At 36.8% G+C, this 18,499-nt stretch overlaps 1 protein-coding gene across 20 annotated transcripts in view; it reads left to right on the forward strand.

Annotated features, from left to right (window-relative positions):
* The window catches only part of LOC123517066 (voltage-dependent T-type calcium channel subunit alpha-1I-like), a 467,781-nt gene extending 449,771 nt beyond the window's left edge, over positions 1 to 18,010 (forward strand). For all 20 annotated transcript variants that reach the window (XM_045276903.1, XM_045276900.1, XM_045276894.1 and 17 more), the window contains 3 exons: positions 2,658 to 2,777; positions 14,949 to 15,087; positions 15,770 to 18,010. In XM_045276903.1, the coding sequence (XP_045132838.1) occupies positions 2,658 to 2,777; positions 14,949 to 15,087; positions 15,770 to 17,235 (1,725 nt within the window). In that variant the 3' untranslated portion in view covers positions 17,236 to 18,010. The remainder of the gene's footprint in view (positions 1 to 2,657; positions 2,778 to 14,948; positions 15,088 to 15,769) is intronic.
* The last annotated feature ends 489 nt before the right edge of the window (positions 18,011 to 18,499 follow it).

An 18,499-nucleotide genomic window follows, 5' to 3' on the forward strand; every position in this document is an offset into this window, starting at 1 on the left:
TTGTGTGCACTGTTTCACCATGTATCATCTGGCATCATGAGGCTTCAAAAGATATATTTAATTATAAGCAGTAATACACTATGCATACAATACTATAAAACAAGAGTATATAAAAGGAACTGTTATAAAAAGGACATTAAAAGTCCTTTTCATATAATTTTGTTTTATACACTCAACCCTCCACTATCGTGCCTAATCAGTGCATCTATTACTGTACAATAACCGAAATCATGATAGCCGAAGTGAAGAACCTGTGGTAATAATTTAAAATGACACTAGAGCTTTCAAGGTGTCATTTTTTTTTCACTTTTTGCCCAATTTTATACCATATGATAGTATGTGAAGAAATAATAGTGTAAAAAAAGTTTAATGAAATATCATAATAACTTACATTTTGAAGTATTTTATTTAGCGCTTTTGACAGAATATAGGATGCAGAGCTATATAAGATGCACCCCCATTTCAGCAAGTCAAATTCTGGAAAAAAAAATTTTGTGTATTTAAGCATATGCTGTTGAAAGCAATCTAGCAATACATTGCACAAGCAGAAAACATCATTTATCTTTCCTTGTGCTCCTCAGTTGATTTTCTTGCTGCCGCCAAACAATTATCATCTTTTTTGTAGGTAATGGCCCAAAAATATTATATACTAATACTCTTGGGGGACACTCATGGAGAGAGTGGGGCATCAGAGAGATACAAAATTATTCTACAGAAGTAGAGGCACAGGAATGAAACTTTAATTTACAATCTTATCTTAAAGCAGTAAATTGTACACATAATTAAATTATTAGTTGAATTTTGTATATAATGTTGCTAACATGATTGTGTCATTAAGAAGAAGGATGAAGTTTTAACCATGCCGAAAGTTCATTGAGCATGAAATATGTAGGTAATTGTGTGTTGTCTTTCAATTTTGTCATTTTAATTCTAAAATAGCATCATAAGTCATCATTAGTGGTGTTAGGTATTTTTCAGTGCTAAATAAAAAAAAGTAGCACTGTCTAGGCAGCTCTTGATTATTGTGTAATAAGAAAAATCAAGAACGCCTTCAAACAAACTTGCAATATCTGCTCACATTTATCTCTGTTATCTTAAAGGCCTTACATGTTCATCTTTGCATTGTTAGGAATCCTGAAACTTATTATTGCAGTGTAAATTTGATTTTCTTTACTAATAGTCATATTAGTATCTAATGGATTCACAAATACCACAGTATGTGATATTTCCTTGTCTTCCTCTTCCATCAAGCATAAGTCACTTATATTACACAATTTATACTAGTAAATAACTTTGGTTCATTGTTTGGTCAAGTTGCATAAAAGAAAAAAGAGATTTTACAAAGAAGATATTAATGGAAACATTTAGGATTATTTACATCAAATTACTTGCCAAATTACATGTGGTAAGATGATCCACTGACATTGAAGGATAGTTTGCATTTTCTTTATATTTAAACTGTTTCTAATCTTCAACATTTTTCATTAAGTGATAAAATAGGGTGCAGACCTATTTACTTTTGTAATTCCCAACTGTTAAATATGAGTGAGTAGCATTTACTTCATTCAATTTCAATGTGTGTGAGAGAGAGAGAGAGAGAGTTAGGAACTGAAATAATGCATGATAACTATCACCAAGTATAGTGCACTTTTAGATCAGTCCTTTTGTGTGGAGCTTCGAGCCTGTTTGTTGTATATGCATGATCGTTTTTGTTGTTTTATATCAGTCCCATAACTGTTAGGTAATCTATGGTCTGCAAATGACCAAGGACTTCTTTTGGGATCTGATCATTGTTTAGTGAGTTAAGTTACAAGCAGTGTTGGTTTGAGTCACTAACTGATGAACTTATCTGATTAATGTATTACATATGGCCACTGCATTGTTATCATTTGAAAATTAACTTTTCTTGTGTAGTGTTTGCAAATTTTGTATCAAGTCTTGCCAGTCATGATCATTCTACTCTTTATTTAGAATTATTTGTTATGGCTTGTGACTGAATACCCCATTAAAAAGGGAGAACAAATTGACATATCCCAAGTAAATTTTTATGTATCTTTATTGTCATTGTAAGAATAGCTTAACTTAACTATATCAGGAATTCACAAATAAAGACCAGATTTTTCAGAAATTTATTAATTTGAAAAGTAATCTCAATATTTTATGCTTTAATGTGGTGAAAATAATAATGCAAAGTACGTGATTTAGAATTGTATATTATACATTTTTGCTAAAATGGATTGAAATACAAGGATTTTCTCACCAAAAAAATATATGTCATCACAGATGATCCAGTCTTTCTAAAGCTCATGAACAAGTGAATCTGATTCATCAAATGTAGTTGCACATTTATGCAATAAATATTTACAGCATCAATTATATTATCTGCAAAAGAGTATTGAGGTAAGATTTTCAGGATTAATGAATTGCAGGATTTTATATATGACTCTGTGATTCAAACTGACCAAGTTGCTGTCATAAGATACCAACTTGAATACAGTCAAGGTCTATCATTTTCTGTGGTGGACACACTAGAGGCAATGTCTTGGCAGTGCTTCCCACAGACCATAGGGCAGTGTTTGTATTTATTCAACATGTCACTGTATCCCCCTGTTCCCTTCAGCTCCCACTCCTCTTGTTGACATTTCCATATTCTTCAGATGGAGGATGAGTATGACTTGGAGGTGGAGATTGAAAGACAGCTTGCACAGGAAGAGGAAGAGATGGCAGAGATGCAGGAAAACATTGCCAACCAAAAGTTAGCACAGAAAACAACAAAGGTAAATAATAACACCAAATTGGATTTGTGCCTATCAGAATTTAATGGTGAATAACAATTCTGTATATCTAGAATTATGTAATATGTTACCTCTTCCATGCTTTCTTTCCATCATCATATAGTGCTCATTTAAGATTCATTATTTATTTTAATGTAGCTGGTATGTATTTGTCATTGATTGCCCAGTTTTGGAATCAATATGACATAATGAAGCATATACTGTCATTAACATCAAATTGTTGGAGTGATAGAAGGTAGATATCATATTTAATTGTTTTGACATCTTTGGGGACATTTTTTCACATCTCAACATGTACTGCTTCCTGTTGTATGTATTTGCACCACATTGTTACAAATCTCCAGCCTTCTCTCTTGCATTGATTTCTGCATCATTCTATTTGATGTGTGATTCTGATCCCTTTGATATGGCTGCTTGGAAATTATATTACATGTGGATCCCAGTATAATGTGAGGAAATGATAACACGTGGGTAGGAATTCTGACACACTGTAAGCAGAGGCTATTAATGTTATACATTTGTTTAAGCTTTACTATTCATAATTGGAGGAAATGGGTTCTAAATGCAAAATCAAGGAAAAGGATGGTGGTGGTTGAAATTCAGTGTTTCAGATCAGTTGAAGAGGACAGGTCAAGGTTGTTAAAGTTGTCTGGTTGGAAGAATAGAGGAGAAAATTATTGTAAGAATGCATAAATGAGTGAAAGTCATAGAAATGGATGGAGCTTAAATCAAGAGAACACTGAGCAGCAGGAATTGAAATACATTCACTACATGACTTAGTGAGTAGTAAAGTACGTATATATGAAATGTAATGGCTCAATCAATACATGATTTCTTGGCTCTGAAAGTATACCCTTTTACCTTTCTCAGAATAAATTAATGTACTTTTCAATTTCTGATTATGTATTTGATTGCTAATGAGGAATCTGATCAGTTTAAGCAGACCCATTAGAATTAATTACATATCTTTAAACAATGTAAAACAACAACAACAAAAATTAGGTAATTTTTCTTTATTTTTAGGACACTAATATTACAATGTCACCACAGAACATGCAAATTACTTGCAAATTATTGTTATTGTAAAATTAATGCAACATTATTTCAAAATCAGTATGGGAGATTAAAATAATGAAAATAGGTAGGTAGATAAATAAAATGAGTCTGGAAAAAATTAAATAAAATGATTATTCAAGAAGTGATGAAAGGAAATAGTGACAGGAGGCTCAAGAGACAGTGGTTTTTACTGATCTTTTCAAAATTATTGTCATGACCCAGGTTGGTTTTGATTAATATTGAATGTCATGTTGTCATACTTGTAATAGATAAAATAGATTAATTGATAAATGGAAGGAAAAGTTTGCAGATTTTTTTTTCTTAGTATTACCTATTCTCTCAAGTTTAGAAGTTTATCTTATAGTATATGAAACACACGAGGAAAGATTTATTTCCAACATGGTATATCATCACAATATTAATGCCAAACAAAGAATGCACCTCCAGCACTATGTATATATGTGTGTTTGTATATATATATATATATATATATATATATATATATATATATATATATATATATATATATATATATATATATATATATAGTAAGGTCCCGAGTTACGTCAGAGTTACGTTCCTGAAACATGACGTAAGTCGATTTTGTACGTAACTCGAGTTTTTGTACTTTCAAAGCATATTATCGAGTTTTCAACCAATAATTTTTTATGGTTATTCAGGTAAGTAAAAGGTTATATTGTTATATTGGTATATTATTTACAACTATGTAGGAATATATTGATTAGGGCCACGAACGCGAAGGACTGCAGGTTGCCGAGAGGGGCGGCCTGAGGCCACCAGGAGGGTGGGCAGGTCGAATGTTGTGACGCCCAGGGCGGACAGCTGGGAGCTTTGTGGAGTGCTGTAGGAGTAGAAGCGTTATATAAGTAAAAGGTTATATTGTTATATTATTTACAAGTATGTAGGAATATGAAACACAAGCTTGTTTTTGTTGTTGATTAGGGCCGCGACGCGAAGGACTGCATGTTGCCAGAGGGTGGACGCCTGAGGCCGCCAGGAGGGTGGGCAGGTCGAATGTTGTGACGCCCAGGGCGGACAGCTGGGAGCGTTGTGCAGTGCGGTGGGAGTAGAAGCGTGGGCAGCGGGCAGGAAATGCAATAGGAAAGGGCAATAGGGATCAGCAGACAAGCGCAGACGGTGCAAGTGAGCTGCGAGTGTCGTGTGGCCCAGGCGAAGGCTCCGGAGTTGTTATTGTTGTGATAGGTGCGTGAGCCCTCAAGGTCGTCAACCTCCCCGTTGTCATGGTAACGGGCTTCCCATTTTCTTCTTCACTCCCTTACACACAGCTGCTGCCTCCCTTCTCATGTCTTTTAATTATGTCCACTTTTTCTTGTAGCGTAATGGTTTTCCTTTTCTTAGCATCACTGCTATCACTCAGGAGTTTTCTTTTTGGTGCCATTGAGCAAGATACTAAGATAGTCAGCAAACGCAGATGTAGGAACACTCTTGCCAGGGGCGACGGTGTGGTGGAACTGAGGCACGAGAGTGTTATTGTATTCAAGCATGTGGTGGGCGGTGTGGTGGATAACCACTAGTGACGCTTGGCGGCCAACAATAACAATAAACCCTACGCTTTACGATTTATAAATTTTCAATTTCTTAAATCTTAAATTGCCTTATAGTGGACTGACGTAAGTGCGAGTTTGACGTAACCCGGGACCTTACTGTATATATATATATATATATATATATATATATATATATATATATATATATATATATATATATATATATATATATATACAGTGGTACTTCGACATACGATCTCCCTGATATATGATTTTTTTATATACGACGAAAAATTTTATATAATTTACGCCTTGAAATACGACAATATTTTTAAGATACGATTAGCCATCAGTAGGTGGTGCAGCGATCGCTCGGCTACTCGCGTCCACCCAAACATTCAGCCTGCGTTATATATCATTGTTCATCCTTTGTGCATGTATGTTTCTGTGCTCCTCGGCAGTGTTTATTTTTTATTAAGTTTTGTGAACTCAAGGCCGCCTTGATCATGGGTCCCAAAACTAAAAGTTTGGCAAGAAACACACAAAATAGCCGGTATTCACATACTGATTACACTTAGAAATTCAATAAACGAGTGGGTACAAATGGTTTTCTGCCCACAAGCAACTCTTCCTCTTTGCATTGCAAAAAATCGGGCCTTGCGTCTGATCGGGTTCAGCGGCCTTGGCTAGAGCGAGAGAAAATGGGCCCATTGTATCCTCTCTCTCTCTCTCTCTCTCTCTCTCTCTCTCTCTCTCTCTCTCTCTCTCTCTCTCTCTCTCTCTCTCTCTCTCTCTCTCTCTCTCTCTCCTCTCCTCCCTCCCTCCTCTCCCCCTCCTCTCTCTCTCTCTCTCTCTCTCTCTCTCTCTCTCTCTCTCTCTCTCTCTCTCTCTCTCTCTCTCTCTCTCTCTCTCTCTCTCTCTCTCTCTCTCTCTCTCTCTCTCTCTCTCTCTCTCTCTCTCTCTCTCTCTCTCTCTCTCTCTCTCTCTCTCCTGTTGCCTTTTCTGATACCACTCTCATTCAGAAGTTGTCACCCCATAACATGGAGAGAAACCCAAGGTATAGAAGTAATGTGCGTGGGAGAGGTGCTGGAATCAGACACAATGAAATCACTGTCGATCGCTCCTACCATTTATCGTTGGTGACACAGTGACGTAGAGCATGTATTTACTCCTGATGAGTGTTGCCAGCTCACAAGCAAAGAAAATAACCAAGATATAACCGTAAAAAGCCTAAACGTCTATCGACGTGCCCCATGCCTTGCGTGATGAACGTCTGTCGATATGTCCCAAGTTTTGCGGGTTAAGTATTTATTTTGAGCAATATAGTTAATTTATATCATGCAAACAATAAACATTGTATTCATCTTATATTAAATCTATAGTTGGTTGGTATTTAAAGCATGTTATTATTATTTTTTTTTTTTTCGGTGGGGCGGTAAATTCATATCACAAGAATGAATTAATTGTATTTCCATTAATTTGTATGGGAAAAATTTATTTGATATATGAGTTTTTTTTATATACAACGATCGTCACGGAACTAATTAAAATGTATGTCGAAGTACCACTGTATACAGTATATATATATATATATATATATATATATATATATATATATATATATATATATATATATATATATATATATATATATATATATATATACACATATACAGGGATCCTCGTGATTCGACCGTTCGCAGTTTGAATTATCACCAATTCGAACTGAGTTAATGAATACCAAATCCTCAAGATTGGACCGACTGACGTACCAATTCGATATTCATATCTCGCGCGCCACCCATCCAGTCAAATCCACCGCCAGCCCAAATTCGCCGCCAGCCCGCCAGGCAGAAGTGTAAATCGATGCTACCCTGTGCCAAGGCTGCCACTCATAGGGGAAATCCCCTACAGTAGGTGATTTTAGCCTAATGTAGGGGGTAAGGGATGCCTACGGGGAAAATAGCAATTTGCAAGGGAAACCAGAGAGTTTATTAACAATATGTAGGGATTTTTTTTTTTTTTTTTTTTTTTTTTCAAACTAAATATTTGTCTGGATACCCATTACAGTTTATAAAATATAGATTATATACAGGCAACCCCCATTTAACGAAGGTTCACACAACGAAATTTCATTATAACGAAGGTTTCATTTTACTACCATCTGCTCGTTTAACGAACACCAAACTCACTTTAATGAAGTTTTATCCAGGTAATTTTATCCAAGTTTGAAAGCCCTGCCATATCACACAAACCGACAGGCTTTTGATTACACCAGGAGCTGCCAATACTAAAGGCCCTATCACACTGGCCTATGATACGCAGAACCAGGAACATCCGCTCTAGATAGCTGGAACTTGCTCGGGATTAGCGGAACCAAGTTGGGATGGCTTCATATCCATCCCGGTTCTCCATATGCTATCCCAATGGAAAAGTAAACATGATATATGTAATAAAAACTTTTCATTTGAACTAGAAAGAATGTGACTAAATTTTTCATATTAGAATATTAAATAATATTTCATCAATTTAGAAAGGTAAAATATATATATATATATATATATATATATATATATATATATATATATATATATATATATATATATATATATATATATATATCATGTCGATAGTTTGGGCTCATGGCAACCACCTCTGACTGTAAAGTTGCCATTGCGCATGTCTCAGCTTTTCTCTAGTGTTTTTACTTACTTTTCTTCAACAAAAAGGAAGTGCAAATGCAGTTCCAGGACAAAGCACAGGCTGAGGTATAAGCGGCATGGTTTTGTTCTGGTTTATTTTGATTAGGCTTTGTCTTGGTTAGTGGGCCGTTTGCCTAGCATAACAAGAACACGGGCAGCTTGTGTGTGATAGTGTTCCTGGTTTTGAACCAAGAACCATGGCTCGCGTTTCGCGTATCATAGGCCAGTGTGATAGCCCCTTAAGGCCTGCCTCAGGAGAAATCTTGGGACACCTGTGGAATCAAGATCAAGATCAAGATCAAGCCTCTTGTGGACAACACGCGCACCACTCACTCCCCTGTTCAAAACATTAACAGCATCAGCAATAGCTCATCTTCCCTCGCTCAACTTACCATCAAAACGCCCTGCAATGTGGCCTAGCGTTCCTAAGAAGACCAGGAAGTCTCTTACTCTCGAAGTGAAGCTGGATATTATTCACAGACACGAGAGAGGCGAGAAAACTATAGCAATGCTTGCCAACATCTTGCCTCCATTTACTGTCTCTACTATTTTCAAGTCAGCAGACTCTATTAAGAAGGCTGATGAGACCGTATCTTCCTTGCAAGCTAAAAGAACCACCTGAACTCATGACTCTACAATGGATAAAATGGAAAGCCTTGTGGAAATGTGGTACATAAGTTTTGAATATGATACAATGATATGCCCATTCCACAGGTTGCCAGTTAGTGTCTTTCCCGTTTCACTCACCCTCCCTTCAGAAATTTAAGATCATCAACATTATAAAGTTACATAACTTCATAATTTTTACTTTCATTAAACCTTTCACTGTACTATGATGCACTTTCGCTTTGTTTATTCTCAATGGAAGTTTAAGTCAGGGGTTAAACTTGTTATAATCGGTTCGCTTAACGAAGTTTTGCTTAACGAAGTGTTTTTTTAGGAACGTGACCCCTCTGTTAAGCGGAAGTTGCCTGTATATATATATATATATATATATATATATATATATATATATATATATATATATATATATATATATATATATATATATATATATATATATATATATATATATATATATATATACATACAGTAAAGTCCCGGGTTACATCGGTCTCGAGTTACGTCAAACTCATAGTTACGTCAGTCCACTATAAGTCAATTTAAGATTAAAAAAATTGAAAATTTATAAATCGTAAAGTGCGGGATTTATTGTTATTGTTGGTGGTTGCCACACGCCCGCCTCACGCTTGAATACAATAACACCCTGCCTCATTTCCACCACACCGTCGCCCCTGGCAAGAGTGTTATCCTACTTCTGCATTTACTGACTCAAGTTCTTAGTATCTTGCTCAATGGCACCAAAGACAAAACTTCTTAGTGACAGCAGTGATGCTAAGAAAAGGAAAACCATTACGCTACAACAAAAAAGAGGACATAATTAAAAGACATGAGAAGGGAGGCAGCAGCTGTGTGTGAGGGAGGGAAGAAGAAAATGGGAAGCCCATTACCATGACAACAGGGAGGTTGACGACCTTGAGGGCTCGCACACCCATCACAACAATAACAACTCCGGAGCCTTGCCTGCCCGCTGCTGCCTTCTACTCCCACCACACTGCACTACGCTCCCGGCTGTCCATCCTGGGCGTCGCAACATTCGACCTGCCCACCCTTCTGGCGGCCTCAGGCTTCCACCCCTCTCTGCAACCTGCAGTCCTTCGCGTTTGTAACCCTAATCAACAACAAAAACAAGCTTGTGTTTCATATTCCTACATACTTGTAAATAATATAACAATATAACCTTTAACTTACCTGAATGACTTGTTTTTCATATTCCTACATACTTGTAAATAATATAACAATATAACCTTTAACTTACCTGAATGACCATAAAGAATGATTGGTTGAAAACTCCATAATATGCTTTGAAATGTACGGAAACTCGAATTAAGTACAAAATCAACTTACGTCATGTTTCAGGAACGTAACTCTGACGTAAACCGAGACCTTACTGTATATATATATATATATATATATATATATATATATATATATATATATATATATATATATATATATATACAGTAAGGTCCCGAGTTACGTCAGAGTTACGTTCCTGAAACATGACGTAAGTCGATTTTGTACGTAACTCGAGTTTTTGTACTTTCAAAGCATATTATCGAGTTTTCAACCAATAATCTTTTATGGTTATTCAGGTAAGTAAAAGGTTATATTGTTATATTGGTATATTATTTACAACTATGTAGGAATATATTGATTAGGGCCGCGAACGAAGGACTGCAGGTTGCCAAGAGGGGCGGCCTGAGGCCGCCAGGAGGGTGGGCAGGTCGAATGTTGTGACGCCCAGGGCGGACAGCTGGGAGCTTTGTGGAGTGCGGTAGGAGTAGAAGCGTTATATAAGTAAAAGGTTATATTGTTATATTATTTACAAGTATGTAGGAATATGAAACACAAGCTTGTTGTTGTTGTTGATTAGGGCCGCGAACATGAAGGACTGCATGTTGCCAGAGGGGTGGACGCCTGAGGCCGCCAGGAGGGTGGGCAGGTCAAATGTTGTGACGCCCAGGGCGGACAGCTGGGAACGTAGTGCAGTGCAGTGGAAGTAGAAGCGTGGGCAGCGGGGCAGGAAATGCAATAGGAAAGGGCAATAGGGTTCAGCAGACAAGCGCAGACAGTGCAAGTCAGCTGCGAGTGTCGTGTGGCCCAGGCGAAGGCTCCGGAGTTGTTATTGTTGTGATAGGTGGGCGAGCCCTCAAGGTCGTCAACCTCCCCGTTGTCATGGTAACAAGCTTCCCATTTTCTTCTTCACTCCCTTACACACAGCTGCTGCCTCCCTTCTCATGTCTTTTAATTATGTCCACTTTTTCTTGTAGCGTAATGGTTTTCTTTTTCTTAGCATCACTGCTATCACTCAGGAGTTTTCTTTTTGGTGCCATTGAGCAAGATACTAAGATAGTCAGCAAACGCAGATGTAGGAACATTTTTGCCAGGGGCGACGGTGTGGTGGAACTGAGGTACATAGAGTGTTATTGTATTCAAGCATGAGGTGGGCGGTGTGGTGGATAACCACTAGTGACGCCTGGCGGCCAACAATAACAATAAACCCCGCACTTTACGATTTATAAATTTTCAATTTTTTAAATCTTAAATTGCCTTATAGTGGACTGACGTAAGTGCGAGTTTGACGTAACTCGAGACCAAAGTAACCCAGGACCTTACTGTATATATATATATATATATATATATATATATATATATATATATATATATATATATATATATATATATATATATATATGACGCAACGTGGGAGTATGGTGCAATATGGCAAGGCGCTCCATTAGGACGAGTCGATCACTTATTCCCGTGTACATTGTCCACCTTGACATGATAATATACTGAAGAAAAGTTAATTTTTTGATACGAGAAAGTTTTTTTTTTTATTTCTTTTGTAGTAAAGAATAAAACTGGAAAAAGTATTAATACAGGTAACTCAATTTACACGATAGATGTGTTCCAAGAGGCATCGCGTATATCAAAATTCATTTAAAACAAACATGTAATTCTCATAAGAAACAATAGATAATAGGGGGGATGCAGGATGTGGTCCAAAAAAAATTTGTACAAAATACTCTATTTATTTGGCTAATTAACATGTTTATTATTTACCATTCTAAATACTAGAAGTGTATTTAAAGTAAAGGGAAAAGCAAGAAATAATAAGAGAAAACAGCAAAACAAAGAATACGTAACAAAACACACACTGCGTCACTGCCTTCACCACTTACACCACAGTCAGTCACCATCTTCCTCTGAGCTTTACCACTTTATCAAAAATCCACTTATCAAAAGTAACACCACATGCAGAAAAAGATGAAGGACATTTTGGGGCCATCTTGGTGAATTATAGGCAGACTGAAGAGATTCCGTCTGTACTCAGTGCTGGCAGACTACACATGAGGCACGAGAGGAGCGGGAGCTGGATCCAAGATTCTTTAACAACGTCAGAGCAACCTCCTGCCACGAAATGGCATCCATGAACGTTTGGAGGGACGGTAACGAGGTTGCTATGAGGTTGCTGGTAACACCACCTCTCCAGGTGGTGTTACATTCACAAAACATTTCTATTAGCTTTTTACAAACCTTGCCCTCAAGAAAAGATTGTTTTGTAATGCATAAAGTGAAATCTTACATGGAATACCAAAAAATAAAGCAGAGATGAGATCGCCCACAGAGGAGGTGGAGACTTGCAGCGACTCGGCTGCTTCTTCTTCTTGTGACCCTTTTTAGCTTGCGTGTTCTTTCACAATATTTATGTTTCCACTCTCCTCTGTTGCCTGCTACAATGGATGTCATATCTTAGTATTCATATATGCTCATGCCATGAAGATAACCTTGACTCCATGGCACTTAGTGATAATGAATTATTAATGAAATACCACAGTATTTCATCAATAATTCACTATCACTCAGTGCCACGGAGTCGAGGTTATCCTCATGGCATGAGCATATATGAATACTAAGATATGATATCTATTATAGTAAGCAATAGAGGAGTGGAAACATAAATATCGTGGTGAAAGACAACACATAACCTAAAAGGGTCACAAGAAGAAGGTTGGTATGTGAATAGGAGGTTGCTATGGAGGTTGTCTGTACCAACATAGACAACAACCTGCTTGTTGGATCCAGTCCCAGAGCTGCGAAACTCTCTGGTGCGCAGTTTGAAATTGCCTCTGGCGCTTAGTTTGAAAATATGGTTGGGCCAAATCGCGTATAAGCAAACCGATAGCGCAAATTAAATTGATTATAATTTTTTTTGTTCATGTTATAATAAAAACACGTAAATCAAACACACATAAATCGAGTTACCTGTACGTTTATTTTCACACAGTAATATATATATATATATATATATATATATATATATATATATATATATATATATATATATATATATATATATATATATCTGACATACGAATTCCCCACCCCCAAAAAAAAATTAAACTCAGACTTTAGGGAGATGCAGGATTTATTTATCTAATTTTGTGGGATTTAAGATTTTGGAATTACTATTGTATCTCCAAAGTCTTCAGACCCTAAATTACCAGATGGTATAGTTTATTTTTTGATAATTAAATACCCTTCCCATCAGGAAGCCATTTTTAAATGTTTTGTGTGGTTGTGTCATAGCCTGACTCACGCCCTACACAGTATGTGGTCAGGAGTCAAGTAGGGAGGTGTCATTTAGCTCTATAATTTTTGCCTGACAGGTATAAGTTGACTAGAATTAGAATGAGAAACATCAGGAAGAGAAGGCAACTGGAAACAAACAAACAAATGTATTGTTGGGAGACAGCTGGACTTTCAATTCTGGCCTCCCCTTTCCCCTCCATCATTTGTGTTATCTCCCCCTCCAAGACCCTGTCTCACCCCATGGCTCGCTGCCAGGCTTCTCCACCATCTCTCTATATCATAAGACTGTTATGATCTCTTCAAACACTTTTTTTTCTTACTGCCTTCATCATCACAACTTTACATGACATAGCTCTCACAATAACACCATTACAAAAGATTATGTTGAGACAGTGGTAGAAAGCTGTTCCAGACAAGCAATAAATACTTCACTATCATTCTCACTTTAACACACTGATAATGACTCAGATAGTGTCCAGTTCAGCAGTGAAACTTCAGATTGCCATGATGCTGCTGATGGCACTTTCCCAACCCTCACATTTTCTAGAGAAGCAGATATCTGATATGTTATCATTTTACCATGCTCCAGGAAGTCATTATTGTATACACAATCATTTAATGTGCTTTCATTCATTGTTTTCTTACCCATTTGGGTTATGTACATGTTTTTTCTCAATTTGTAAGGGGTTGGGAGAGGAAATTCTGTGTATCTGGATATTTCACATATCCGCCAGGCCCTTGGCTGCTATAATCCGGATACGCGAGCGATTACTGTATATGCATGTACAAAAAGGAATTTTGGGATTGGTGTAGGGGAAAATGTGCACGAGTGGTAGGTGAAAGTAGGAGGAAATGCGTGCAAGTGGTAGGGAAAAATGAAAATTTAGAGTGGCAACCTTGCTTTGATCATTTCATGCTCGACAGTGCTTGCAGATCTACTGCTTGGGTATTTAGCTTGGGATTATTTTCTTTAATGTGGAGAGCTTCTAAGATCTCTTAATCATGTAGTAGGAATGACAAGTCGTGCGTACAAGACTAAAAATCTTAGAAGCTCTTCACATTAAAGAGGCAAGTATAAAGCCAGCGAGACCACACAACCTATTATTTCTACTTCCACCACAGAAGGAACAACACCAGCTACTGAAGAAGGGTCAAGAGACACAAAATCCAGATCTAGCAACAATGGCTAGCTACGGCAAAGCCATCACTGCATTGGAAAAAGATGAAAAGACAATCTTAAGATATAAAGAAAATATTTTAAGGAAAATCATTAATGCCGAACTGGCCATCACCTTCAATGATATATATATATATATATATATATATATATATATATATATATATATATATATATATATATATATATATATATATTTATATATATGGGTTTCAAGACATTTATTCCTTAGTTTTGGCTAAATCTTTACCACTCTTTAAGGGTACCAGTACTTTAACTGGGCCTTTTTTTGCCCTTGGTTGGTTTCCCTCCTGCATAGGGAAAAAAAAAAATATATATATATATATATATATATATATATATATATATATATATATATATATATATATATATATACATATATATAATTTTTATCTTTCTTTTTGTCATAAACATTATGTTTCTCTTTTTGACTCTGTTTGATTTTCAGGATGTGAATGAGACTGTGAAAGCAAAATTCAATAGCAGCAAGTACTTCCATAAACCACTGAACAAAATGTCATCACTACCATCAAACTTTACTTTTCGAGGACAAAAAGAGATTTTGGAACAACCACCTAAGGAAAAGAGTAAGTGTAAAAAATATATGTACCGAAAGGCTTCTTGTGGGATATTGACTGGTACTAGAATTTAGACCATTACAAATTTTCTGAATAAATTTAAGTACACTAGAAGTTCTAAAGATGAATTTGATTAATTTAAGTAGGCAACTTTTATCTTGAAAATTTGTATTTAGAAAAAATTTTCACATTTTTTTAAATAAAGTAAACCCAATATATAATGTGCATTAGACTCACAAGAGTAATTTACAACATAGAAGAAGGATTATTATTAGATTAACATCATTTGCAGCACAAAAGTGGGATTATTCCTAATAGCCAACAGTAAATGATTAATAGTAAAAATCGGAGACACATCACTTGTGTGGCAGTGGCAGACAGTGCTGTTTGTCAGTCTACTCTCAAAATAACTACCTATATACTATTATTCAAAGAATGAATTCCACAAAATCACCATTTCATATTTATAAAAACAATGAAATACATGTGATACACCTGTTCTGCATGCATATTGAAGTTGTTAAGGTAAAAAATGCAGTACAGATAATTTATATTTTTATGCTGTACAGAACAAATATAATGATATTATACACAAATGAAGTAGCTGGCTTTTTTTCCTTTATATATGTAATGTAAGTATGGATTAAATGCAACAGAATTGTAGTTTATTAATGTTATTTTTTCATCACAGCTTCTCCAATAACACCAGGCCTGCCAGACATCAGAGTGGAGACATCTCTCAACATTCCAAGGATCAACATCAATGGCAAGGGTCTAGAGACTGAAGGAGAGGCACCAAAATCCCCCCAACCATCATTTTCTCATGAAGAAGATGTATACAATTCCAACCTGAAAAAGCCCTCACCAGATGAACCAATCAATAAAGTCTCCATCACCAACCTGAGGCATGAGCCACCTAGCCATGATTCTGGGGGTGCCAGGCCTAGGTGCAGCAAACCAGTGGTGTCAAAGGAGAAGGTGGTGACTGAGAGCAGGAAGAAGTCTGCTAGTGAAGCACCACTAGCAGAGAGCTATGAAGGGGAGGATGACATTAGTGGAGCTGACAGTATAACACCTACACCTAGCTCTCCGATGCTTCAAGACCCATCTAGTCCACTTAACCGAAGAGCAGCACGGCGCTCGCAGTGGAGTAGTCGGCGTGAAGTAAGCGAGGGAGGTGGGTGGAAAGTGAGCTTTGATGACTCTCTCACACAGACACTCATGGCCAGTTTTGAAAATGTACCTGAGCTTGCTGGACATGTGGACATGGATTCCACATCATGTTCAGTGTGCTCCAGTGAAGATGTCTCTATTGCATCTCACCTGTCATCTGCTGGGCCCTCTCCTATAGCAACATCTGATTCTGGACCCTCTACAGCCCAGGACAACACACAGGTCTACAGCCCTCTTCCACAAGTGATGCCTCCTCCACCACTTGTGTTTGCTGATAATAATGAAGAGGAAGAGGATGACCCAACTCTAGCTTCAAGCAGTGACTCCTTCACTCTAGAGGGAGGAATCCCAGAGGTTCCCTCCTTTGATTCATCACCAGGCAGTGATGGGATATCCGGGCTGTCTGCCACAGTTTCACCCCATTCTTCATGTACATCACCTGCTTTGTCTTCCTCAAACAATGAACCAGCAGTAGATTTAGTAAGCCATCCTCCTCATTTAGTGAAGTCCTCATCAAACTCAACAGATCATTCCCTTTCCTCACAGCCCTCACCAACCACAATCTCAGCTCCATTACCAGCTCAACATTCTTCTTTCAGTGAACTAACTCACTTTACAAAGCCTTTTAGTTCATTAGGTGAATTGAGAAAAGATGTAACACACCAAAGACCTATTCAACACTGGAAGGCTGAAGGTAGCAAACTTTTATCCAGTATGACAGAGGAGAAGCAATCATCTCCTCTCAGTTTGGGTATAGACCGAAGACAGCCTTTCTGTTTTGAAATTTCTCAGCCTCACCATTCACATCAAGATGGGAGCCAGATGACATCATCCTCGGCTGAAAAGTGTAAACCATTCTGTGCACCAACCATTGGCTTACAGCTTGGTGATAGTAAGCCAAGGTCAAAGGCACAGAAATCTGCTGGACAGAGGTGTTATATCAGAGGAAGAAACAAATCTCGTCATTCAGGAACAAAATCCTAGTGACAGTGGATATTGTAACTGTGGGGAACAGACTGGAGTTAGGGTTTTGTGCCATCCAAATAGTGAATGCCAAAATGTGAGACTGCTCATGATATACCTAATAATAATGAGCACTACCTTTGTGCCACAAAATACTCTAATGCAAGTGCTGCCAAATATACATACCTAATTCCTGTGTGTGTGAAGTGAACTATCTTTTATATGAGACTTTATAATGTGTTCTGTCTTGACCACACAAGGAATAAAAGTGAGTTGTCTTGAGTTAGTGACCTGAGTTGGTGTGTGCTGAGGGAGAATAAGCTCATCTTTCCTGATATATATTCAGTGGCACTGCATTTTTTTTATTATTTTCTCTTTTTCAGTATCTTTTTTGATGATCCACAAAAGTTGTATACATTCTGTACATCATTATTATTGTAAAAATAATGATAGATGAAATGCATAAGTATTAAATGAGCAATTAATGACAATTGTACATAGGGTGAAGTTTATAGAAAGGTGTTCATAGTTGTAATATATGGCAGAGCTGTGATTAGCAATATCAACAAGTAATAATAGAATTACTGAATATGTACAGAAATATACTTAACCTCAAATACTAAACAACTTGAAAAAGTCATTGGAAGATTAATATTGTGATTCTTTTATAAAGTGAACTATAGATTGAAAGTGTCTTAGACCAAAAGGCATATTCTACATTCCATCAGAGTTCAAGTAGAGATATATCTCTTCTTGAATGTACAGCACTGTAATAGTAAATGAGATATTCTTGGCATTAACATTCTTTCATCCAAAATTCTGGTCACTACAAATCATGATTGCCATCAATGCTAATATATGATACTAGACATTATTGAAGAATACAATATTGATTATGTTCTTGAAAGTAGTGTGCAGTCATCCATTTTCCCTCCCCACATATTATATTGCTTACTTACAGATCATCAACAATTGCATTTTTCTTTGCACCAGTAATCCTCAGCTTTCTCTCTCTCTCTCTCTCTCTCTCTCTCTCTCTCTCTCTCTCTCTCTCTCTCTCTCTCTCTCTCTCTCTCTCTCTCTCTCTCTCTCTCTCTCTCTCCTTTTACTTCCTTCAAAGAGTGCATACATCATCTCAGCCTCATTTTTTTTTTTTTTTTTTTTTTTTTTTTTTTTTTTAAGTGTGTGTTACAACACAGTATTATATTATTATAAATCTTGATGATGCATTTCAACTGGCAGGAAGGTGTGGCCTAACCTCTCTTAAGAGAAAAATTATCTTAAG

The sequence above is a fragment of the Portunus trituberculatus genome, chromosome 41, assembly GCF_017591435.1.
Source record: "Portunus trituberculatus isolate SZX2019 chromosome 41, ASM1759143v1, whole genome shotgun sequence".
NCBI lineage: Eukaryota > Metazoa > Arthropoda > Malacostraca > Decapoda > Portunidae > Portunus > Portunus trituberculatus.